A 24,813-nucleotide genomic window follows, 5' to 3' on the forward strand; every position below is an offset into this window, starting at 1 on the left:
AGCTTTGCTTTTGCAGGAGAAAATGGGGCAAGCAGGCAGGAAGAAGAGAAGCCCCGTGACTCCTCCCTGAGCCCCAGACAGCCCATGAACTGCCTTGCTGGGAATGGTGGGACGGGCTGGACTCTGCATTGCTCCCTCGGGATGTGTGGTAAGACTGTTATGGCGACTTTTTGAATAGATGGTGCAAGGGCAGCCTTTAAGCAGCTGAAGCATTCCCTGAGGAGAGCTCTGGGTCTGCCAGATGTGTCAGAACTGTTGGAAGCATCTTTGGTGGGGAGGGCAAACAAAGGCCAAGGTGTGCAGTGACCCCCCCTGAGAAGGGACATTCAGTTAATGGCATCCCTGATGGTGAACTTTGTGGGCTGTTCCCCCTGTAGGGCAGGTGATAGTCCCAGCTCCAGTTATGGGAAAAATGGTTAAAAGGGAGCCCCAAAAGCTGGAAGTCCTCCTGGAGGCTCCTGGCAAAGAGAGTTTGCTGCGTTCCCCCTGACAGAAGGACAGTGATAGCTTTTGAGTGCTGGTAGATCCTTTTAATAGATAGCCTTGAGTGTGTCCTTGTTGCACCAGTAGGACTTATCAAAGTCCCCATATTCCAGGAGATAGACACATTGAAGTTTAAAATATTCTTCCTAATCCTTTGTTGGCTTGAGGCTCTCCCCTCAGGAACTGCAGGAACTCCTGGTGCCGCCTGGGCCGATGGATTGGACGCCCCAGCCCCTCCGTTCCTGCCCAGCCACTGGGGCCGTGTCCAGTGGTGGCACTGCCAGCCCTGCAGGTGAAGTGGGAAGGGCCTTTGCAGGTCTTGTGGGTCACATTTATAGCAGGTAAAGTTGCAGTAAAAGGACCTGGGGTCTGTTATTCTTGAGTTCAGAAAGCTCCTTTTGATTGGTGAGCAGGACAAAGTGGATCCTTAAGAGTTCCCATCCGTGTTTGTGTCTCAGCCTGTGTTAGGATTCAGGGCTGTAGCTGTTGTTGTCACTGAGGAGTCAAACTGTGCTTTAAATAATGAGACCCTGGCCTGATGGCCCAGTGTCAAGGCAAAAGGTGGAATGCTCTCTGAGTGTTGAGATGTAACAAGGGCTAATCCTTTTTGCAGTGGGATGGAGCCTGGAAAGTGCACAGAGCTGAGCCCAGGGATTGAAAGGGACCAAGCAAGGGAGGTGAAGAAAGAAGGAAGAAGGGAAGTGAGGCAGCAGGCAAGCAGCACCAAGTTGCTGTGTAAGCAGGTGAGTTGTGTTGAGGTTCCTCAGGCAGGCACTGAGGACTTGGAGGGCTCCAGACAGAGCAGACCTGGGAAGGCCCTCGGTGAAGCCCCTCAGAAACCTGAAGCCCCTGGGCCTTTTGGGGAGCCTGAGCTATTGCAGCCCTGGGGATGGCTTTGGTTTCCTTCTCTCCTCAGAGTAAAACTCTGTGGGGGAGTCTGTGATCTCCCTGACTTTTGTGTCATAACTGAAACTTGGAAGGAAGTTGACCTTGTGTCGTTTCCCAACTGACTTGGCCGGGTTGAACCAGCAGTGCCAGATTGTTGTAGTGTGCAGGGTGTTGTTTGTGTCTGAGCAGTTTGGGGTTGATTTGCCAAGGGGAGCCATGGAATGTTATGGTGTTTTTGTCCCAATATTTGGAGGCAGTGCCCTGGATGAGTTGATTTCTGCCTCACTCCCTGATATCTGAGTTAGGAGATGTACCAAGAACTGGTAGTTTTTGCAGTGGGATGTTCCCTAGAAAGTGCATGGAGCTGAGCCAAGGAACTTAAAGGGACTGAGCAAGCAAAGTCAAGAAAGAATGAAGAAGGGAACTGAGGCAGCAGCCAAGCAGCACCAAGCTCCTCTACAACCAGGTGAGTTGTCTTGAAGTTGATAAGGTGGTCACTGAGAACTTTGGGGTCTGCAGGCACAGGTGACCACCAGAGACCCCCAATGGAGCCCCTCAGAGAACTTATAAGGGTTTGTGTAGATGGGAACAGGTGTTGGGAGTGTCCTGAATGTGCAACAGGAATGCAGGGAAGGAAAATGAACCCTCCTGTCATGCTGACCCCTCCCATCAGCTGCAGTGGAGACCCCTCCGTGTGCCCTTTGGGAGCGGATTGCCAGGACCCCCGTGGGGCTGGGATCATGGCAGGGTGTTGTAAGCAAGGAACGCCTGGCTTCTAAAAGTCACCAGCTGAGTCTTAGAGGCTCCTTTGAAGAGCTGATTTCAGGCAGGCAAATTGCCCCCCAGGAGGGACTCTGTGCCTGCTCTCCCGTGGCTCCAAGGGATCTCTGGCCCTTCACGCCGGCACCGAGATTTTCTCGGGAAGGGCCTCAGATCTCCGGACCAGTCTGGGACACAGGCAAGATCCCCCTGCATTTTGGGACCAAATTGGCCCCTGGAGGGACAGTGCTGTTGGTGCCCCCCGGGTTGGGGCACCCCGAGGACTCCAGCGCGCACCGAAAGGATTATTCGGGGAGATCCTCGGGGTGCCCGGCCCTGGGGAGCTCAAAGCAAGGTCCCTGCCATGGATTCAGGCATTGCTGAGAGTATCCCAGGGGTCCCTGTCCCTGCTAGACAGGGAGCTCTCTAATGGGCTGTAATTGGGTTCTAAAAGTGGTGCTCCAAGTGCCAAACAAGTGTGGGATTGGGATTAAGAAATGAGCAGTGAGGGTGCAATTGGCTGTTTTCTCTGGAATGTGACTGTGAGAGCTGCAGGAGTGCCAGGTGTGTGTTCCAGTCCCCAGCATTTGGTTTGCACATGTCCTGCTCAGACACAAGTACAATTTCCTCAGTCCTGAACACAGCAGAATGAGAATTATGGACTGGCAGTGTTAAGGTGATTGGTGTGACAGGGGTCAAACTGGGAAAACATTGGGGAATTCCTCAGTTTGTGTTTTTGCCAAACTCACCCAAACCTCTGCTAGGAAGTGATGGGCTGGAAAAGTTGAGGCAGAAATGGAATTGAAAACTGGGGCTCTTGACGCTGTAATTGCTGAAACTAAATGTGTCCAAGCAGCAGCTCTTGTTGTGCAGGGAATAACTCCTGTCAGCAGCAAGGCCCTGACTGAAGTGGCAGCTGCAGTTGTTCCTGTGGTGTGGGCCAGTGGAGCTGCAGGAGAGTGGAAGAGGGCAGAACCTGTAGGTATTACCCCTGATGTGGGATCTCTATGGGTAAGGCCAACCCAGTATCCTTTAAAATCAGAATGCCAGACTGGATTGGTTGCAGGAACAGCTAAATTGGCTCCTCCTGGTTTGCTTGTAGGACGTGAATGCAAGAACCTGCCAAGAAAACCAGTGGACAAGATGATTGATTAGTGCAGGACCTGAGAGAAGCACCTTGAATGACAACCTGGAGGAGTTTCCAGTATTGGATTTAAAAGATGGCCTTTGCATCTCCTTGAGCAAGGAAAGCCAAGAAAGCTTTGCTTTTGCAGGAGAAAATGGGGCAAGCAGGCAGGAAGAAGAGAAGCCCCGTGACTCCTCCCTGAGCCCCAGACAGCCCATGAACTGCCTTGCTGGGAATGGTGGGACGGGCTGGACTCTGCATTGCTCCCTCGGGATGTGTGGTAAGACTGTTATGGCGACTTTTTGAATAGATGGTGCAAGGGCAGCCTTTAAGCAGCTGAAGCATTCCCTGAGGAGAGCTCTGGGTCTGCCAGATGTGTCAGAACTGTTGGAAGCATCTTTGGTGGGGAGGGCAAACAAAGGCCAAGGTGTGCAGTGACCCCCCTGAGAAGGGACTTTCAGTTAATGGCATCCCTGATGGTGAACTTTGTGGGCTGTTCCCCCTGTAGGGCAGGTGATAGTCCCAGCTCCAGTTATGGGAAAAATGGTTAAAAGGGAGCCCCAAAAGCTGGAAGTCCTCCTGGAGGCTCCTGGCAAAGAGAGTTTGCTGCGTTCCCCCTGACAGAAGGACAGTGATAGCTTTTGAGTGCTGGTAGATCCTTTTAATAGATAGCCTTGAGTGTGTCCTTGTTGCACCAGTAGGACTTATCAAAGTCCCCATATTCCAGGAGATAGACACATTGAAGTTTAAAATATTCTTCCTAATCCTTTGTTGGCTTGAGGCTCTCCCCTCAGGAACTGCAGGAACTCCTGGTGCCGCCTGGGCCGATGGATTGGACGCCCCAGCCCCTCCGTTCCTGCCCGGCCACTGGGGCCGTGTCCAGTGGTGGCACTGCCAGCCCTGCAGGTGAAGTGGGAAGGGCCTTTGCAGGTCTGGTGGGTCACATTTATAGCAGGTAAAGTTGCAGTAAAAGGACCTGGGGTCTGTTATTCTTGAGTTCAGAAAGCTCCTTTTGATTGGTGAGCAGGACAAAGTGGATCCTTAAGAGTTCCCATCCGTGTTTGTGTCTCAGCCTGTGTTAGGATTCAGGGCTGTAGCTGTTGTTGTCACTGAGGAGTCAAACTGTGCTTTAAATAATGAGACCCTGGCCTGATGGCCCAGTGTCAAGGCAAAAGGTGGAATGCTCTCTGAGTGTTGAGATGTAACAAGGGCTAATCCTTTTTGCAGTGGGATGGAGCCTGGAAAGTGCACAGAGCTGAGCCCAGGGATTGAAAGGGACCAAGCAAGGGAGGTGAAGAAAGAAGGAAGAAGGGAAGTGAGGCAGCAGGCAAGCAGCACCAAGTTGCTGTGTAAGCAGGTGAGTTGTGTTGAGGTTCCTCAGGCAGGCACTGAGGACTTGGAGGGCTCCAGACAGAGCAGACCTGGGAAGGCCCTCGGTGAAGCCCCTCAGAAACCTGAAGCCCCTGGGCCTTTTGGGGAGCCTGAGCTATTGCAGCCCTGGGGATGGCTTTGGTTTCCTTCTCTCCTCAGAGTAAAACTCTGTGGGGGAGTCTGTGATCTCCCTGACTTTTGTGTCATAACTGAAACTTGGAAGGAAGTTGACCTTGTGTCGTTTCCCAACTGACTTGGCCGGGTTGAACCAGCAGTGCCAGATTGTTGTAGTGTGCAGGGTGTTGTTTGTGTCTGAGCAGTTTGGGGTTGATTTGCCAAGGGGAGCCATGGAATGTTATGGTGTTTTTGTCCCAATATTTGGAGGCAGTGCCCTGGATGAGTTGATTTCTGCCTCACTCCCTGATATCTGAGTTAGGAGATGTACCAAGAACTGGTAGTTTTTGCAGTGGGATGTTCCCTAGAAAGTGCATGGAGCTGAGCCAAGGAACTTAAAGGGACTGAGCAAGCAAAGTCAAGAAAGAATGAAGAAGGGAACTGAGGCAGCAGCCAAGCAGCACCAAGCTCCTCTACAACCAGGTGAGTTGTCTTGAAGTTGATAAGGTGGTCACTGAGAACTTTGGGGTCTGCAGGCACAGGTGACCACCAGAGACCCCCAATGGAGCCCCTCAGAGAACTTATAAGGGTTTGTGTAGATGGGAACAGGTGTTGGGAGTGTCCTGAATGTGCAACAGGAATGCAGGGAAGGAAAATGAACCCTCCTGTCATGCTGACCCCTCCCATCAGCTGCAGTGGAGACCCCTCCGTGTGCCCTTTGGGAGCGGATTGCCAGGACCCCCGTGGGGCTGGGATCATGGCAGGGTGTTGTAAGCAAGGAATGCCTGGCTTCTAAAAGTCACCAGCTGAGTCTTAGAGGCTCCTTTGAAGAGCTGAGTTCAGGCAGCAGAATTGCCCCCCAGGAGGGACTCTGTGCCTGCTCTCCCGTGGCTCCAAGGGATCTCTGGCCCTTCACGCCGGCACCGAGATTTTCTCGGGAAGGGCCTCAGATCTCCGGACCAGTCTGGGACACAGGCAAGATCCCCCTGCATTTTGGGACCAAATTGGCCCCTGGAGGGACAGTGCTGTTGGTGCCCCCCGGGTTGGGGCACCCCGAGGACTCCAGCGCGCACCGAAAGGATTATTCGGGGAGATCCTCGGGGTGCCCGGCCCTGGGGAGCTCAAAGCAAGGTCCCTGCCATGGATTCAGGCATTGCTGAGAGTATCCCAGGGGTCCCTGTCCCTGCTAGACAGGGAGCTCTCTAATGGGCTGTAATTGGGTTCTAAAAGTGGTGCTCCAAGTGCCAAACAAGTGTGGGATTGGGATTAAGAAATGAGCAGTGAGGGTGCAATTGGCTGTTTTCTCTGGAATGTGACTGTGAGAGCTGCAGGAGTGCCAGGTGTGTGTTCCAGTCCCCAGCATTTGGTTTGCACATGTCCTGCTCAGACACAAGTACAATTTCCTCAGTCCTGAACACAGCAGAATGAGAATTATGGACTGGCAGTGTTAAGGTGATTGGTGTGACAGGGGTCAAACTGGGAAAACATTGGGGAATTCCTCAGTTTGTGTTTTTGCCAAACTCACCCAAACCTCTGCTAAGAAGTGATGGGCTGGAAAAGTTGAGGCAGAAATGGAATTGAAAACTGGGGCTCTTGACGCTGTAATTGCTGAAACTAAATGTGTCCAAGCAGCAGCTCTTGTTGTGCAGGGAATAACTCCTGTCAGCAGCAAGGCCCCCACTGAAGTGGCAGCTGCAGTTGTTCCTGTGGTGTGGGCCAGTGGAGCTGCAGGAGAGTGGAAGAGGGCAGAACCTGTAGGTATTACCCCTGATGTGGGATCTCTATGGGTAAGGCCAACCCAGTATCCTTTAAAATCAGAATGCCAGACTGGATTGGTTGCAGGAACAGCTAAATTGGCTCCTCCTGGTTTGCTTGTAGGACGTGAATGCAAGAACCTGCCAAGAAAACCAGTGGACAAGATGATTGATTAGTGCAGGACCTGAGAGAAGCACCTTGAATGACAACCTGGAGGAGTTTCCAGTATTGGATTTAAAAGATGGCCTTTGCATCTCCTTGAGCAAGGAAAGCCAAGAAAGCTTTGCTTTTGCAGGAGAAAATGGGGCAAGCAGGCAGGAAGAAGAGAAGCCCCGTGACTCCTCCCTGAGCCCCAGACAGCCCATGAACTGCCTTGCTGGGAATGGTGGGACGGGCTGGACTCTGCATTGCTCCCTCGGGATGTGTGGTAAGACTGTTATGGCGACTTTTTGAATAGATGGTGCAAGGGCAGCCTTTAAGCAGCTGAAGCATTCCCTGAGGAGAGCTCTGGGTCTGCCAGATGTGTCAGAACTGTTGGAAGCATCTTTGGTGGGGAGGGCAAACAAAGGCCAAGGTGTGCAGTGACCCCCCTGAGAAGGGACTTTCAGTTAATGGCATCCCTGATGGTGAACTTTGTGGGCTGTTCCCCCTGTAGGGCAGGTGATAGTCCCAGCTCCAGTTATGGGAAAAATGGTTAAAAGGGAGCCCCAAAAGCTGGAAGTCCTCCTGGAGGCTCCTGGCAAAGAGAGTTTGCTGCGTTCCCCCTGACAGAAGGACAGTGATAGCTTTTGAGTGCTGGTAGATCCTTTTAATAGATAGCCTTGAGTGTGTCCTTGTTGCACCAGTAGGACTTATCAAAGTCCCCATATTCCAGGAGATAGACACATTGAAGTTTAAAATATTCTTCCTAATCCTTTGTTGGCTTGAGGCTCTCCCCTCAGGAACTGCAGGAACTCCTGGTGCCGCCTGGGCCGATGGATTGGACGCCCCAGCCCCTCCGTTCCTGCCCAGCCACTGGGGCCGTGTCCAGTGGTGGCACTGCCAGCCCTGCAGGTGAAGTGGGAAGGGCCTTTGCAGGTCTTGTGGGTCACATTTATAGCAGGTAAAGTTGCAGTAAAAGGACCTGGGGTCTGTTATTCTTGAGTTCAGAAAGCTCCTTTTGATTGGTGAGCAGGACAAAGTGGATCCTTAAGAGTTCCCATCCGTGTTTGTGTCTCAGCCTGTGTTAGGATTCAGGGCTGTAGCTGTTGTTGTCACTGAGGAGTCAAACTGTGCTTTAAATAATGAGACCCTGGCCTGATGGCCCAGTGTTAAGAAAAAAGGGGGAATGCTCTCTGAGTGTTGAGATGTAACAAGGGCTAATCCTTTTTGCAGTGGGATGGAGCCTGGAAAGTGCACAGAGCTGAGCCCAGGGATTGAAAGGGACCAAGCAAGGGAGGTGAAGAAAGAAGGAAGAAGGGAAGTGAGGCAGCAGGCAAGCAGCACCAAGTTGCTGTGTAAGCAGGTGAGTTGTGTTGAGGTTCCTCAGGCAGGCACTGAGGACTTGGAGGGCTCCAGACAGAGCAGACCTGGGAAGGCCCTCGGTGAAGCCCCTCAGAAACCTGAAGCCCCTGGGCCTTTTGGGGAGCCTGAGCTATTGCAGCCCTGGGGATGGCTTTGGTTTCCTTCTCTCCTCAGAGTAAAACTCTGTGGGGGAGTCTGTGATCTCCCTGACTTTTGTGTCATAACTGAAACTTGGAAGGAAGTTGACCTTGTGTCGTTTCCCAACTGACTTGGCCGGGTTGAACCAGCAGTGCCAGATTGTTGTAGTGTGCAGGGTGTTGTTTGTGTCTGAGCAGTTTGGGGTTGATTTGCCAAGGGGAGCCATGGAATGTTATGGTGTTTTTGTCCCAATATTTGGAGGCAGTGCCCTGGATGAGTTGATTTCTGCCTCACTCCCTGATATCTGAGTTAGGAGATGTACCAAGAACTGGTAGTTTTTGCAGTGGGATGTTCCCTAGAAAGTGCATGGAGCTGAGCCAAGGAACTTAAAGGGACTGAGCAAGCAAAGTCAAGAAAGAATGAAGAAGGGAACTGAGGCAGCAGCCAAGCAGCACCAAGCTCCTCTACAACCAGGTGAGTTGTCTTGAAGTTGATAAGGTGGTCACTGAGAACTTTGGGGTCTGCAGGCACAGGTGACCACCAGAGACCCCCAATGGAGCCCCTCAGAGAACTTATAAGGGTTTGTGTAGATGGGAACAGGTGTTGGGAGTGTCCTGAATGTGCAACAGGAATGCAGGGAAGGAAAATGAACCCTCCTGTCATGCTGACCCCTCCCATCAGCTGCAGTGGAGACCCCTCCGTGTGCCCTTTGGGAGCGGATTGCCAGGACCCCCGTGGGGCTGGGATCATGGCAGGGTGTTGTAAGCAAGGAATGCCTGGCTTCTAAAAGTCACCAGCTGAGTCTTAGAGGCTCCTTTGAAGAGCTGAGTTCAGGCAGCAGAATTGCCCCCCAGGAGGGACTCTGTGCCTGCTCTCCCGTGGCTCCAAGGGATCTCTGGCCCTTCACGCCGGCACCGAGATTTTCTCGGGAAGGGCCTCAGATCTCCGGACCAGTCTGGGACACAGGCAAGATCCCCCTGCATTTTGGGACCAAATTGGCCCCTGGAGGGACAGTGCTGTTGGTGCCCCCCGGGTTGGGGCACCCCGAGGACTCCAGCGCGCACCGAAAGGATTATTCGGGGAGATCCTCGGGGTGCCCGGCCCTGGGGAGCTCAAAGCAAGGTCCCTGCCATGGATTCAGGCATTGCTGAGAGTATCCCAGGGGTCCCTGTCCCTGCTAGACAGGGAGCTCTCTAATGGGCTGTAATTGGGTTCTAAAAGTGGTGCTCCAAGTGCCAAACAAGTGTGGGATTGGGATTAAGAAATGAGCAGTGAGGGTGCAATTGGCTGTTTTCTCTGGAATGTGACTGTGAGAGCTGCAGGAGTGCCAGGTGTGTGTTCCAGTCCCCAGCATTTGGTTTGCACATGTCCTGCTCAGACACAAGTACAATTTCCTCAGTCCTGAACACAGCAGAATGAGAATTATGGACTGGCAGTGTTAAGGTGATTGGTGTGACAGGGGTCAAACTGGGAAAACATTGGGGAATTCCTCAGTTTGTGTTTTTGCCAAACTCACCCAAACCTCTGCTAAGAAGTGATGGGCTGGAAAAGTTGAGGCAGAAATGGAATTGAAAACTGGGGCTCTTGACGCTGTAATTGCTGAAACTAAATGTGTCCAAGCAGCAGCTCTTGTTGTGCAGGGAATAACTCCTGTCAGCAGCAAGGCCCCCACTGAAGTGGCAGCTGCAGTTGTTCCTGTGGTGTGGGCCAGTGGAGCTGCAGGAGAGTGGAAGAGGGCAGAACCTGTAGGTATTACCCCTGATGTGGGATCTCTATGGGTAAGGCCAACCCAGTATCCTTTAAAATCAGAATGCCAGACTGGATTGGTTGCAGGAACAGCTAAATTGGCTCCTCCTGGTTTGCTTGTAGGACGTGAATGCAAGAACCTGCCAAGAAAACCAGTGGACAAGATGATTGATTAGTGCAGGACCTGAGAGAAGCACCTTGAATGACAACCTGGAGGAGTTTCCAGTATTGGATTTAAAAGATGGCCTTTGCATCTCCTTGAGCAAGGAAAGCCAAGAAAGCTTTGCTTTTGCAGGAGAAAATGGGGCAAGCAGGCAGGAAGAAGAGAAGCCCCGTGACTCCTCCCTGAGCCCCAGACAGCCCATGAACTGCCTTGCTGGGAATGGTGGGACGGGCTGGACTCTGCATTGCTCCCTCGGGATGTGTGGTAAGACTGTTATGGCGACTTTTTGAATAGATGGTGCAAGGGCAGCCTTTAAGCAGCTGAAGCATTCCCTGAGGAGAGCTCTGGGTCTGCCAGATGTGTCAGAACTGTTGGAAGCATCTTTGGTGGGGAGGGCAAACAAAGGCCAAGGTGTGCAGTGACCCCCCTGAGAAGGGACTTTCAGTTAATGGCATCCCTGATGGTGAACTTTGTGGGCTGTTCCCCCTGTAGGGCAGGTGATAGTCCCAGCTCCAGTTATGGGAAAAATGGTTAAAAGGGAGCCCCAAAAGCTGGAAGTCCTCCTGGAGGCTCCTGGCAAAGAGAGTTTGCTGCGTTCCCCCTGACAGAAGGACAGTGATAGCTTTTGAGTGCTGGTAGATCCTTTTAATAGATAGCCTTGAGTGTGTCCTTGTTGCACCAGTAGGACTTATCAAAGTCCCCATATTCCAGGAGATAGACACATTGAAGTTTAAAATATTCTTCCTAATCCTTTGTTGGCTTGAGGCTCTCCCCTCAGGAACTGCAGGAACTCCTGGTGCCGCCTGGGCCGATGGATTGGACGCCCCAGCCCCTCCGTTCCTGCCCGGCCACTGGGGCCGTGTCCAGTGGTGGCACTGCCAGCCCTGCAGGTGAAGTGGGAAGGGCCTTTGCAGGTCTGGTGGGTCACATTTATAGCAGGTAAAGTTGCAGTAAAAGGACCTGGGGTCTGTTATTCTTGAGTTCAGAAAGCTCCTTTTGATTGGTGAGCAGGACAAAGTGGATCCTTAAGAGTTCCCATCCGTGTTTGTGTCTCAGCCTGTGTTAGGATTCAGGGCTGTAGCTGTTGTTGTCACTGAGGAGTCAAACTGTGCTTTAAATAATGAGACCCTGGCCTGATGGCCCAGTGTCAAGGCAAAAGGTGGAATGCTCTCTGAGTGTTGAGATGTAACAAGGGCTAATCCTTTTTGCAGTGGGATGGAGCCTGGAAAGTGCACAGAGCTGAGCCCAGGGATTGAAAGGGACCAAGCAAGGGAGGTGAAGAAAGAAGGAAGAAGGGAAGTGAGGCAGCAGGCAAGCAGCACCAAGTTGCTGTGTAAGCAGGTGAGTTGTGTTGAGGTTCCTCAGGCAGGCACTGAGGACTTGGAGGGCTCCAGACAGAGCAGACCTGGGAAGGCCCTCGGTGAAGCCCCTCAGAAACCTGAAGCCCCTGGGCCTTTTGGGGAGCCTGAGCTATTGCAGCCCTGGGGATGGCTTTGGTTTCCTTCTCTCCTCAGAGTAAAACTCTGTGGGGGAGTCTGTGATCTCCCTGACTTTTGTGTCATAACTGAAACTTGGAAGGAAGTTGACCTTGTGTCGTTTCCCAACTGACTTGGCCGGGTTGAACCAGCAGTGCCAGATTGTTGTAGTGTGCAGGGTGTTGTTTGTGTCTGAGCAGTTTGGGGTTGATTTGCCAAGGGGAGCCATGGAATGTTATGGTGTTTTTGTCCCAATATTTGGAGGCAGTGCCCTGGATGAGTTGATTTCTGCCTCACTCCCTGATATCTGAGTTAGGAGATGTACCAAGAACTGGTAGTTTTTGCAGTGGGATGTTCCCTAGAAAGTGCATGGAGCTGAGCCAAGGAACTTAAAGGGACTGAGCAAGCAAAGTCAAGAAAGAATGAAGAAGGGAACTGAGGCAGCAGCCAAGCAGCACCAAGCTCCTCTACAACCAGGTGAGTTGTCTTGAAGTTGATAAGGTGGTCACTGAGAACTTTGGGGTCTGCAGGCACAGGTGACCACCAGAGACCCCCAATGGAGCCCCTCAGAGAACTTATAAGGGTTTGTGTAGATGGGAACAGGTGTTGGGAGTGTCCTGAATGTGCAACAGGAATGCAGGGAAGGAAAATGAACCCTCCTGTCATGCTGACCCCTCCCATCAGCTGCAGTGGAGACCCCTCCGTGTGCCCTTTGGGAGCGGATTGCCAGGACCCCCGTGGGGCTGGGATCATGGCAGGGTGTTGTAAGCAAGGAATGCCTGGCTTCTAAAAGTCACCAGCTGAGTCTTAGAGGCTCCTTTGAAGAGCTGAGTTCAGGCAGCAGAATTGCCCCCCAGGAGGGACTCTGTGCCTGCTCTCCCGTGGCTCCAAGGGATCTCTGGCCCTTCACGCCGGCACCGAGATTTTCTCGGGAAGGGCCTCAGATCTCCGGACCAGTCTGGGACACAGGCAAGATCCCCCTGCATTTTGGGACCAAATTGGCCCCTGGAGGGACAGTGCTGTTGGTGCCCCCCCGGTTGGGGCACCCCGAGGACTCCAGCGCGCACCGAAAGGATTATTCGGGGAGATCCTCGGGGTGCCCGGCCCTGGGGAGCTCAAAGCAAGGTCCCTGCCATGGATTCAGGCATTGCTGAGAGTATCCCAGGGGTCCCTGTCCCTGCTAGACAGGGAGCTCTCTAATGGGCTGTAATTGGGTTCTAAAAGTGGTGCTCCAAGTGCCAAACAAGTGTGGGATTGGGATTAAGAAATGAGCAGTGAGGGTGCAATTGGCTGTTTTCTCTGGAATGTGACTGTGAGAGCTGCAGGAGTGCCAGGTGTGTGTTCCAGTCCCCAGCATTTGGTTTGCACATGTCCTGCTCAGACACAAGTACAATTTCCTCAGTCCTGAACACAGCAGAATGAGAATTATGGACTGGCAGTGTTAAGGTGATTGGTGTGACAGGGGTCAAACTGGGAAAACATTGGGGAATTCCTCAGTTTGTGTTTTTGCCAAACTCACCCAAACCTCTGCTAAGAAGTGATGGGCTGGAAAAGTTGAGGCAGAAATGGAATTGAAAACTGGGGCTCTTGACGCTGTAATTGCTGAAACTAAATGTGTCCAAGCAGCAGCTCTTGTTGTGCAGGGAATAACTCCTGTCAGCAGCAAGGCCCCCACTGAAGTGGCAGCTGCAGTTGTTCCTGTGGTGTGGGCCAGTGGAGCTGCAGGAGAGTGGAAGAGGGCAGAACCTGTAGGTATTACCCCTGATGTGGGATCTCTATGGGTAAGGCCAACCCAGTATCCTTTAAAATCAGAATGCCAGACTGGATTGGTTGCAGGAACAGCTAAATTGGCTCCTCCTGGTTTGCTTGTAGGACGTGAATGCAAGAACCTGCCAAGAAAACCAGTGGACAAGATGATTGATTAGTGCAGGACCTGAGAGAAGCACCTTGAATGACAACCTGGAGGAGTTTCCAGTATTGGATTTAAAAGATGGCCTTTGCATCTCCTTGAGCAAGGAAAGCCAAGAAAGCTTTGCTTTTGCAGGAGAAAATGGGGCAAGCAGGCAGGAAGAAGAGAAGCCCCGTGACTCCTCCCTGAGCCCCAGACAGCCCATGAACTGCCTTGCTGGGAATGGTGGGACGGGCTGGACTCTGCATTGCTCCCTCGGGATGTGTGGTAAGACTGTTATGGCGACTTTTTGAATAGATGGTGCAAGGGCAGCCTTTAAGCAGCTGAAGCATTCCCTGAGGAGAGCTCTGGGTCTGCCAGATGTGTCAGAACTGTTGGAAGCATCTTTGGTGGGGAGGGCAAACAAAGGCCAAGGTGTGCAGTGACCCCCCTGAGAAGGGACTTTCAGTTAATGGCATCCCTGATGGTGAACTTTGTGGGCTGTTCCCCCTGTAGGGCAGGTGATAGTCCCAGCTCCAGTTATGGGAAAAATGGTTAAAAGGGAGCCCCAAAAGCTGGAAGTCCTCCTGGAGGCTCCTGGCAAAGAGAGTTTGCTGCGTTCCCCCTGACAGAAGGACAGTGATAGCTTTTGAGTGCTGGTAGATCCTTTTAATAGATAGCCTTGAGTGTGTCCTTGTTGCACCAGTAGGACTTATCAAAGTCCCCATATTCCAGGAGATAGACACATTGAAGTTTAAAATATTCTTCCTAATCCTTTGTTGGCTTGAGGCTCTCCCCTCAGGAACTGCAGGAACTCCTGGTGCCGCCTGGGCCGATGGATTGGACGCCCCAGCCCCTCCGTTCCTGCCCAGCCACTGGGGCCGTGTCCAGTGGTGGCACTGCCAGCCCTGCAGGTGAAGTGGGAAGGGCCTTTGCAGGTCTTGTGGGTCACATTTATAGCAGGTAAAGTTGCAGTAAAAGGACCTGGGGTCTGTTATTCTTGAGTTCAGAAAGCTCCTTTTGATTGGTGAGCAGGACAAAGTGGATCCTTAAGAGTTCCCATCCGTGTTTGTGTCTCAGCCTGTGTTAGGATTCAGGGCTGTAGCTGTTGTTGTCACTGAGGAGTCAAACTGTGCTTTAAATAATGAGACCCTGGCCTGATGGCCCAGTGTTAAGAAAAAAGGGGGAATGCTCTCTGAGTGTTGAGATGTAACAAGGGCTAATCCTTTTTGCAGTGGGATGGAGCCTGGAAAGTGCACAGAGCTGAGCCCAGGGATTGAAAGGGACCAAGCAAGGGAGGTGAAGAAAGAAGGAAGAAGGGAAGTGAGGCAGCAGGCAAGCAGCACCAAGTTGCTGTGTAAGCAGGTGAGTTGTGTTGAGGTTCCTCAGGCAGGCACTGAGGACTTGGAGGGCTCCAGACAGAGCAGACCTGGGAAGGCCCTCGGTGAAGCCCCTCAGAAACCTGAAGCCCCTGGGCCTTTTGGGGAGCCTGAGCTATTGCAGCCCTGGGGATGGCTTTGGTTTCCTTCTCTCCTCAGAGTAAAACTCTGTGGGGGAGTCTGTGATCTCCCTGACTTTTGTGTCATAACTGAAACTTGGAAGGAAGTTGACCTTGTGTCGTTTCCCAACTGACTTGGCCGGGTTGAACCAGCAGTGCCAGATTGTTGTAGTGTGCAGGGTGTTGTTTGTGTCTGAGCAGTTTGGGGTTGATTTGCCAAGGGGAGCCATGGAATGTTATGGTGTTTTTGTCCCAATATTTGGAGGCAGTGCCCTGGATGAGTTGATTTCTGCCTCACTCCCTGATATCTGAGTTAGGAGATGTACCAAGAACTGGTAGTTTTTGCAGTGGGATGTTCCCTAGAAAGTGCATGGAGCTGAGCCAAGGAACTTAAAGGGACTGAGCAAGCAAAGTCAAGAAAGAATGAAGAAGGGAACTGAGGCAGCAGCCAAGCAGCACCAAGCTCCTCTACAACCAGGTGAGTTGTCTTGAAGTTGATAAGGTGGTCACTGAGAACTTTGGGGTCTGCAGGCACAGGTGACCACCAGAGACCCCCAATGGAGCCCCTCAGAGAACTTATAAGGGTTTGTGTAGATGGGAACAGGTGTTGGGAGTGTCCTGAATGTGCAACAGGAATGCAGGGAAGGAAAATGAACCCTCCTGTCATGCTGACCCCTCCCATCAGCTGCAGTGAAGACCCCTCCGTGTGCCCTTTGGGAGCGGATTGCCAGGACCCCCGTGGGGCTGGGATCATGGCAGGGTGTTGTAAGCAAGGAATGCCTGGCTTCTAAAAGTCACCAGCTGAGTCTTAGAGGCTCCTTTGAAGAGCTGAGTTCAGGCAGCAGAATTGCCCCCCAGGAGGGACTCTGTGCCTGCTCTCCCGTGGCTCCAAGGGATCTCTGGCCCTTCACGCCGGCACCGAGATTTTCTCGGGAAGGGCCTCAGATCTCCGGACCAGTCTGGGACACAGGCAAGATCCCCCTGCATTTTGGGACCAAATTGGCCCCTGGAGGGACAGTGCTGTTGGTGCCCCCCGGGTTGGGGCACCCCGAGGACTCCAGCGCGCACCGAAAGGATTATTCGGGGAGATCCTCGGGGTGCCCGGCCCTGGGGAGCTCAAAGCAAGGTCCCTGCCATGGATTCAGGCAGTGCTGAGAGTATCCCAGGGGTCCCTGTCCCTGCTAGACAGGGAGCTCTCTAATGGGCTGTAATTGGGTTCTAAAAGTGGTGCTCCAAGTGCCAAAGAAGTGTGGGATTGGGATTAAGAAATGAGCAGTGAGGGTGCAATTGGCTGTTTTCTCTGGAATGTGACTGTGAGAGCTGCAGGAGTGCCAGGTGTGTGTTCCAGTCCCCAGCATTTGGTTTGCACATGTCCTGCTCAGACACAGGTCCAACTTGCTCAGTCCTTAACCCAAGAGAGGGAGAATGAAGGACTGGCACTGTTAAGGTGATTGGTGTGACAGGGGTCAAACTGGGAAAACATTGGGGAATTCCTCAGTTGGTCTGTTTGCCAAACTAACCCAAACCTGTGCTAGGAAGAGATGGACTGGGGTCTCTGATCTCCTGGGCAGTTGTTTTGCATGACCCTGGGAGCCTCTGGGATTAGACTGGCCTGGGCAGACAGGGAGCAGTTTGTCCTGTGGAGCTGGGCTGGGTTTGTTGAGGATGCCTTGGGAGGCAGGGCTGGAGAGGCTCCTCTGTTGGCTGTAGTGGTGGAAGGTTGTAGCAGCAGGGCTGGAGCCTTCGCCCTCCTGCTCCCCCCGTGAGCCCCGCCGGGCCCGTGCCCTTGGCAATGGAGGGCCCCCCATTGCTGAGTCAGCGGTTCCGGGGGCCAGGAGGGATGGGATCAGGATGCCGAGCTCCGCCCAGGGCCAGGGCTGCCAGTGTTCAACCATGCAGGGAACTGAAAGCACAGTGAGATGGAGGCCAAGCTGCAGCACAGGGATGGGTGAGAAAAGACCCTAGTCCTCAGGTGGAGCTTTGAATTCCCTGGAAAAATGGATCCTGTCAGATGGATCAGGCCCTTGTGGGTGCTGGAGCAGAGGCCTCTCTCATTTTTGGTCACCCTGAAAGGTTGCAAGGACAGCAAGTTCTGACTGCAGGATGAGGTGGCAAACAAAGTGAAGTGGTCCAGAGAAAAGCTGAGGCTAAAATTGGCCCTGTGCCAGAGCAGCCTCGTGCAGTGCTTGTTGCTGTCCCTGAGTGTCCCATTGCAGTGGATATTTCCAAGGGTGCCTTGTGCTGGGGAGCACTGGGGCAGTTCCCTTTCCCTGGGCAGGGCAGGCAGGGCACGTTTCCCCCCTCGAGGGTGGCTCCACAGTCCCCCCCTGTGCCCTGGGAGCGTGGCAGAACACCTGGACCCACTGTCCTTGTCAGAGAGGGCACAAGGGATGGTTGGATGGGGGAGGGAATGGCTCAGGGAGTACAAGCACCATTACAATGAGTAGGGCAGCACCTGGAAAGGAAGGGGGGATTAATCCAGACAAAATCCAAGCACCTGCCCAAGCTGTGATATTTTTAGGAACTCAGTGGTGCTGTGGTCCCCAGGAAGTATTGCCCAGGACTAGGCAGGAGACTTCAGGCTCTGTCACCCCCAGAGCAAGTGTCCAGGGGCAGGCAGTGGGGAGGCAGCTCTGTTGTTGAGGATGGGGTTATTTTCTCTGCTTTATTTTGTCTCCAGAGATGTTCTTCCCATTAATCCAAACTGACTCCATCTCCTAACTCTCTGAAGAGGTTTTCTGCTTTTTGTGGGAGGGTAAGGTTTGGGTTCTAACTATAGAAGAGCCAACAAAATAAAGGCTTTGTGGCAAACAAATGGTGTCTCCCAAACTCTTTGTACTTCAAATAGATGCCTTTATTCTTAGTTTTTTCTTATTGGTATTCTCAAGGTACTTGATACCCTGTCTACAGTTATTTATTTTGGCTTCTCTTTTTTATTTGTTACAGAGTTGATGTGACTGACTTCTTTTTGAAATGCAGCAGTGCTCTCAAGGATATTTCCCCCCCACTCCTGGGCTTGTGCAGGGCTGTTGAGTCCGTGTGTGCCGCTGTTCTTGTCCCAGGGGGACCGAGTGACATTTGGAACCAAACCTGGGGACTTGAACTCTAGGAATGTTTCTGTGTCTTTGAATTTTAAATTGCACATGAAGCAGAAATATGTTTGTGTTTTCCAGGTTATATTGTCATGAAAATAGAAATGCATCATTGGATCTTACTCCTCTGAGGGCAAACCACCAGACTGATCATTTCTTAGTCCATCAGACCCAGTGCCAGGAACTCAGAGGGCTGTTTGTGTGCAAATGTGCTGAGTGGTGGTGGCCCCCGTGAGACTGTGACCAGCTGGAAATGTGTGTGTGTGTGTGTGTGCAGAGCTGGGCTGGATCCCTTGGGATTTGGCTCCCAGATCCCCCCCAGCCTTCAGGAAAACCAGAGGCCACCGAACCCTGAGGGAAGGGAGTCCCATTTGCAGAAGGGTTTGTAGATTGGGGAAAAGCTCTCCAGAACAAAGCCTGTGTTCCAAACCCCTTCAGGCCAAAGTCAAGGAGCACAAACCCTGGAGTCATCAAGTTATGAAGTTTGGTTCAAACCATTTCCTAATAAGTCAGTTTTAATGAAGTGTTAAAAGGAGAACTTAAATAAGGGTAATTTCTGATGGAGAATAATGGGAAGAAGTGGTTTAAGTTCCCTAAACATGTTTTATATCAGTCCATGGTTATTTAATTGAGCATTGTTTGGAATTTTTCTTTTTGCATTCGTTCCTGGTGTGCTTTTCTCTATCTAAGGGATGTTTGGAGGTCTTTTTGATTGCTTGAAGGTTTTTAATGTCAGTGCTGGATTGGGGTGGACAGTCATTGTAACATGATTTAGAGTTGGATGCATTTTATTCTGTGTGCCCTGTTTGATGTCTCGTGTTCAGCGAGTGACTGGTCAGAGTTTGGCCCAAGCCTTTGTTTTTCAGGTGAAAAAGCCGAAGGGGGAATTGTAGTTGCAGCTTTGCCCTTGAGCTGCAGCTGGAGCCTGGCCAAAGAACAAGGCAAAGCTCCCTGGGGAAGGAAGGGGGAGCCAGAGAAGAAAAGCAGCTGCAGCCAGAAAGGTGGGTTTGGGCGGGAGAAGAGGGGCTGTGACCCAGCAAGGGGCTCTGGAGGGCTCTGGGGTCCCTGTAATGGCTCTGGGGTCTCTGTAGGGGCTCTGGGGTCTCTATAGGGGCTCTGGAGGCCTCTGGGGTCCCTATAAGGGCTCTGGGGTCTCTGTAGGGACTCTGGGGTTTCTATCGTGGCTCTGGGGTCCCTATAATGGCTCTGGGGTCTCTGTAGGGGCTCTGGGGTCCCTCTCGTGGCTCGGGGTCCCTCTCGTGGCTCGGGGTCCCTCTCGTGGCTCGGGGTCCCTCTCCTGGCTCGGGGTCCCTCTCCTGGCTCGGGGTCCCTCTCCTGGCTCGGGGTCCCTCTCCTGGCTCGGGGTCCCTCTCCCTGCCGGCACAGGAGCTGCTGCCGCCCCAGCAAGAGGCAGAGGAGTCGCTGCCTAGAAGCAAGAACTCACTGAGAGCTGAACTGGGGCCGTGTGGGCAGGGCCAGAGGGGAGCAAAGGAAGGGATTTGTTGCTAAGAAAAGAAATAAAGTTTGGGTCATTTGTTGGGGAGATTTGTGTCAGTTTCTGATCATTTTTGGGGGTTATTTTTAGTGAGTTTCTGGTCATTTTTGGGGGAGATTTGGGTCAGTTTCTGGTCATTTTTCGGGATGATTTGGGTGAGTTTTGGGTTTATTTTTGTGGTAATTTTGGGTCAGTTTCTGGTCATTTTTTGGGGTGATTGGGCTGACTTTTTGGTCATTTTTTTGGGGAGATTTGGGTGAGTGTTGGTATCAGTGTTTTGGGATTTTGGGGTCAGTTTCTGGTCATATCTGGGGCTGATTTTGTATCATTTTGGGTCAGTTTGGGGGGGGGTTCTTGCATTTTTAGGTCAGGTTTTGGGCCAATTTGGAGTTAGTTTTTGAGGTGATTTGGGCCAGTTTTGGGTCAGTTCTGGATCAATTTTTGGAGTGAATTGGATCAGTTTTTGTGTCACTTTTTGGGGAGATTTGGGTGAGTTCTGGGTCATTTTTGGGGAGATTTGAATCAGTTTCTGGTAGTTTTTTGGGGAGACTTGGGTGAGTTCTGGGTCTCTCCTGATTGTAATTCCTTCAGGCTCCTCTCCTGATTTTAATTTTTTTAGTCCCCTCTCCTGATTTTAATTTTTTTAGTCCCCTCTCCTGATTTTAATTTTTTTAGTCCCCTCTCCTGATTTTAATTTTTTTAGTCCCCTCTCCTGATTTTAATTTTTTCAGGCTCCTCTCCTGATTTTAATTTTTTTAGGCTCCTCTCATGATTTTTATTGTATTAGTCCCGTGTCCTGATTTTAATTTTTTCAGGCTCTTCTCCTGATTGTAATTTTTTTAGGCTCTTCTCTTGATTTTAATTCTCTTAGGTTCTTCTCCTGATTTTAATTCTCTTGGGCTCTCCTCCTGATTTTTATATTTTTAGACTCTTCCCCTGATTTTCATTTTTTTTTTAGGCTCTTCTCCTGATTTTAATTCTCTTAGGAGAAGAGCCTAGAGAATTAAAACCAGGAGAAGAGCCTAATTACACAAGTAAATTTTCAAACCACCAGCAATCACAAGCCAATTATCCGATTTCCCAAAAGAACTACACGAACAAATACGGTTATAAAACAAAAAAAAAATGCCATAAGTAAAAAATCGCATAGCAACAGTGCCCCCTGGTGACAGAGAAAAGGAATTGCACATATATTTGAGATGAAATACTGCCACCTGCTGACGGAAAACAGGAACTGCATTGAAAAAATTTTGAACAGCGCATGCGCAGTCGTTGGCAAAACGCCGGCGATCACGTGGTAAGTAAGGGCAGGCAGGAGAGGGACCGGCGACGCATGCGCAGTGGCTCTCGTGCCGGTGCAGCGCTCCCTGCTCGAGTTAAGGGCCGGTTCCGGCGGCAGGGCGGGACTCGCGGTCTCCCGTCTGTCCCGGGGTGTGCGGGGGGGGAATAACGTGAAGATTTCTTGGGGTGAAAGCGCAGAAATTAGCGAGGAGGGACGCTAATTTGGGTAAACTCGGTCACCAGAAGTAGTGAGCGACCGGAAGTCCTCCAAGGCCCCGGCCCGGAAGTCCGCCAAGCCCATAGTAAAGATGGCGCCGCCAGGACCGGAACGACCACACTAAAGATGGCGGCCCCTGCCCGGAAGTTCGCCAAGCCCACAGTAAAGATGGCGCCGCCAGGACCGGAACGACCACACTAAAGATGGCGGCGAGAGGCTTCCGCCGCGACCCGGACCCCCACCCCGCGCCCGCAGCGCCGTCTCGCCGCGCTGCTTCCCGCTGCGGGGACAGGGCGGGGCGCTCGGCGGCGCCGGGCGCGGGCGGCAGGTTCGTGGGCGGCGGCAGGCACCGGCGCCGGCAGCCCCCGTCTCGGGGCCGCGGCGCGCGAGGACCGCATGGCGCGCACGTCGCGCCGCCCTCTCGCCCCGCTCCGCTCCCGCTCCCGCCCCTGCCCCCGCTTCTGCCCCGCTCGCTCCCGCCGTGCCCTGGAGATGCTATCGGGGCTGCGCCGCCGCCTTCCCCCCCCGGAAGCGACCCACGGCGGCAGATTCGACGGAGATCGACCCCGGGGTAAGCTGGGCGCGTCCAAAGGCGCCGCGGGTCTCGCCAAGGAGGGGAGGGGGGGGGGAGGCGCGCGGCTGCAGTGCCGCTCCCGGCCGTGTCCGCCAGGCGGCGACTGTGAGGCAGGGCCCGGCGCTCGGCGGCGCTCTTGCAAGCGACGCCCCTGGCAAAGCGGCGCTGCTTGGGCACTGCCGGCCTTCCCCCGGAGTGCCCGGGCTGGCCCAGCACCTGGCCGAACCTCTTAGGGAAGAGGCAAGGAACAACTGCGCTTCTTCTGCCCTTTCTTTAGCCCGGGACTGGAACACAGACAAAATCAAGGGGCTCTTGGACCTGTGCAGGCTCCGAGCAGTTTTCAGCCTTCCTTAGCAGGGCATTCTCACCCTCCGAAAAGCTGAAAGGCTTTAACAGCTGGAGACGCGCCTGCAGCTGTGCAGATTAATGTAGTTTCTTTTAGGAAATGAAGGGGAAGTTTTCCTGTTGGGAGCCTAAATACCGAGTCTACTCTGCTTTTTCAATCAGGTGACGAAGCTTAGGGAAGAAAAGACCAAAGGCCTCGAGGTGAGTACATTCTACCGAGTTCTGCTTTTCTGGCATCGGTTTGGGAAAATCACGTGAAATTCTAAAAAGCTTCTCTCCGTGTTTTCTAGTTGTTTTTTCAGCCTTGCTCTAAGTTTCATGTAGAAAAGGGCATAGAATTATTAGAACAGACAAACTAGACTTCCTCGGGAGAGATGGAAGAAAAGTCTGCTGATTCCAGTTCTGCTTTTCTTGTCTTCCCTTCGACTGTCGTTTTCTCTCCCCTGCTGTTCAAATAGGCTGCAGTTAATTGCTCTGCTGAAGAGTTTGCTGTCCTAAGTGTCTGTCAAATTGATGCCTTCAACTCAAGACAGCACCTGCTCCTTAGTTACAAAAAGTTCCTCACAGGAAATTTTCAGGCGTGCCCATAAATCTCCTCGCTGTTTGTTTGGGAGAACAGGCTTTTCTCGTCTGTAACAGAACAGTCGTGTCATCTGCTCTGGAATGCTGGTGGCAATCTAGTCAGAAGAGGACCCCGTGCTTCACTAATTTTCCCTTTTTGTTGTTGGGGGTGACTTCTTCCCAGGCATGTTATTCTTGACCCCCCGGGGCAAACGGAGGTGTCAGCGTCAGGAGCCATCCTAACTGAGGCCCTGGGAGGTCAGTGCTTTTTGTGGGACTGGACGGTGAAGCTGTCTGTGGGAATGCCCTGGCTATGGCTCAGTGTAGTCCTAATTAAGGTGTCTTTTACTCCGTGTTCCCAGGCTGCCTCTTTCCCTTCGGTCGCCGTGGGTGTGCCGGACGCCTCTGGCAGGACTAACCCTGTGGCTTTTATGTCCAGCGTGCTGTGCTGTGTGTGCCTGCAGGTAAGAAAAGCTGGGAGTGCAGTCCCTCTGCTTTGGTTGCTGTGTCTCTTTGGGAGTGATTTTGGAGGGGAATCCCAGAGCGATTTGGTTTGAAGGGGACCTTCAAAGGCCAGCCTGTCTTCCGTGGGCAGGGACACCTTCCACTGTCCCCGGTTGCTGCGAGTCCCGTCCAGCCTGGCCTGGAACACTTGCAGGGATGGGGCAGGCTCAGCTTCCCTGTGCAGTGTGCTCTAATAGCTCTCCACTGGCATCGTGAAAAATGTTGTCAGCGTGTTTTGTTGGACGACGGTAAGCAGGACCTGGGTGAAAAGGACATTCTCTGAGGTGCTGGGAGAAGGAGGACTCGTGCGGGCACCTGCAGAGACAGCGGGAACGGGAGCGTGCTGCGGAGGAGGGAAATTCCAGGGGGTGGGTGCCGAGAAATTTGTCCTTCCCTCGCCCTGTGCTCTGCACTTAGCAGTGGGTCAAGTGCAGAAGTTTCCTGGGGACCCTGGGAAATGATGCCGGGTCTGCCAAGAAAAGTGGGGCCAAAGGAGCAGGACCTGGGTCTGCCAGCGTGGGAGAAACAAGGGACGGGTCATCCTCTGCCTCCAGGAGGGAGGGCAGCAGGAAAGGCCACGGACTAAAGCACTGAAGTGCCGTTCCCCAGGGAGCCCCTGCCCAGACCTGAACTTGCTTCTGCACTTGCTGTCCCTTTCCCAGCGGAGCCAAAGCGTCGGGTGCGGCTGCCGGGGGGATGGAGCTGCCAAGGACAAGCTGGGAGGGTGTTTGCCAGGGAAGGGGGTAGAAGGAGCTCTTGATGTGCTTTGTTTACTTCTTCATCCCACAGAATTGCCACGAGAGGAAATACTTCAGAGGGGCTTCCCTCCAGATAAGGCCTGAAGATGCCAGGAGGTTTCAGCCGGGAGGAAAGGAGCTGTGGAAGAAAAGCAGCCTAAAAACAGCCAGTGGGGATCATCAGGTTTTCCAGCCAAGAAGAACAAGGAGAGAGATGAGGGAATCGGGTTCCAATTCCTAATGCTTTGGTGGGTGCAGGAATGATTTCTGTGTGTTTTCCAGTCCCTTTGGATTCCTGAGATGATTTTAAAATGATGGCTTTAGCAATCAACTAAATCGCAGATGTTGTTTTTGAGAGGAAATGATGCCAAAGAAATGCAGAGAGAGAGCATGGAATCATCCTGGGATCCTGGAGTGGTTTGGGTTGGAAAGGATCTCAGGGATCATCTCCTTCCACCCCCTGCCCCAGGCAGGGACACCTTCTAATAGACCTCCAGCCTGGCCTTGGCCACTTGCAGGGATGGGGCAGCCACAACTTCTCTGTGCCAGGCCACCTCCCCACCCTCCCAGGGAAGAATGTCTCCCTTCTGTGCAATCTTTCCCTTTCTTCTCTGCAGGAAGTGGGCTGGGACAAGGGAATTGGCTCCCACGAGGCCGAGGATGAGAGCGGGCTGTGCACAGGGGACAACTTCCACTTCCGAACGGGGAAGGGCCCCTTCGTGCCCACCCCTGGCAAACTGGGACAGAGTAACATCTGCCTGCAGCTGGCTGGAGTTCCCGTTGGCTCTGGGCTTTCAGCCCGCCGGGGCTGCGGCGGGAGCCGCGCGGAGGGAACGGGGGCCGGGGCCGCGCCGAGGGCCGGGGCCGGGCTGAGCGGGCGGGGCGGGGCCGCAGGGCCAGGCGGGCTGGGATTGGGCGGAGGCGCTCGAGTGCTGATTGGGCAGCGCTGCCGGCCCGCGGTATAAAGGGCCGGCGGGGCAGGTGGGGGCGGTTGTGTGTGGGGGCTGAGGGTGCGGCCCCGCTGCTGCCCGGGCTGCGGAGGGGAGAGCGCCTTGGCCGCTGGGTTTGTGCACCGGGGCAGCCGGGGGCGTTTAGGGGCG

At 53.0% G+C, this 24,813-nt stretch overlaps 1 protein-coding gene across 1 annotated transcript in view; it reads left to right on the forward strand.

The window, feature by feature from the left end:
- Positions 1-24,813, forward strand: part of LOC127463076 (uncharacterized) — a 55,565-nt gene that overhangs the window by 22,282 nt on the left and 8,470 nt on the right. Inside the window, exons 14-21 of the mRNA XM_051772101.1 lie at positions 17-148; positions 4,051-4,162; positions 4,484-4,613; positions 8,497-8,611; positions 10,179-10,310; positions 10,825-10,936; positions 11,258-11,387; positions 11,884-11,998. Of these exons, the coding sequence (XP_051628061.1) occupies positions 17-148; positions 4,051-4,162; positions 4,484-4,613; positions 8,497-8,611; positions 10,179-10,310; positions 10,825-10,936; positions 11,258-11,387; positions 11,884-11,998 (978 nt within the window). The remainder of the gene's footprint in view (positions 1-16; positions 149-4,050; positions 4,163-4,483; positions 4,614-8,496; positions 8,612-10,178; positions 10,311-10,824; positions 10,937-11,257; positions 11,388-11,883; positions 11,999-24,813) is intronic.

Source organism: Manacus candei, unplaced genomic scaffold, assembly GCF_025592945.1.
Source record: "Manacus candei isolate 608988 ecotype Guabito, Panama unplaced genomic scaffold, ASM2559294v1 h1tg000150l, whole genome shotgun sequence".
In the NCBI taxonomy this organism is placed as follows: domain Eukaryota; kingdom Metazoa; phylum Chordata; class Aves; order Passeriformes; family Pipridae; genus Manacus; species Manacus candei.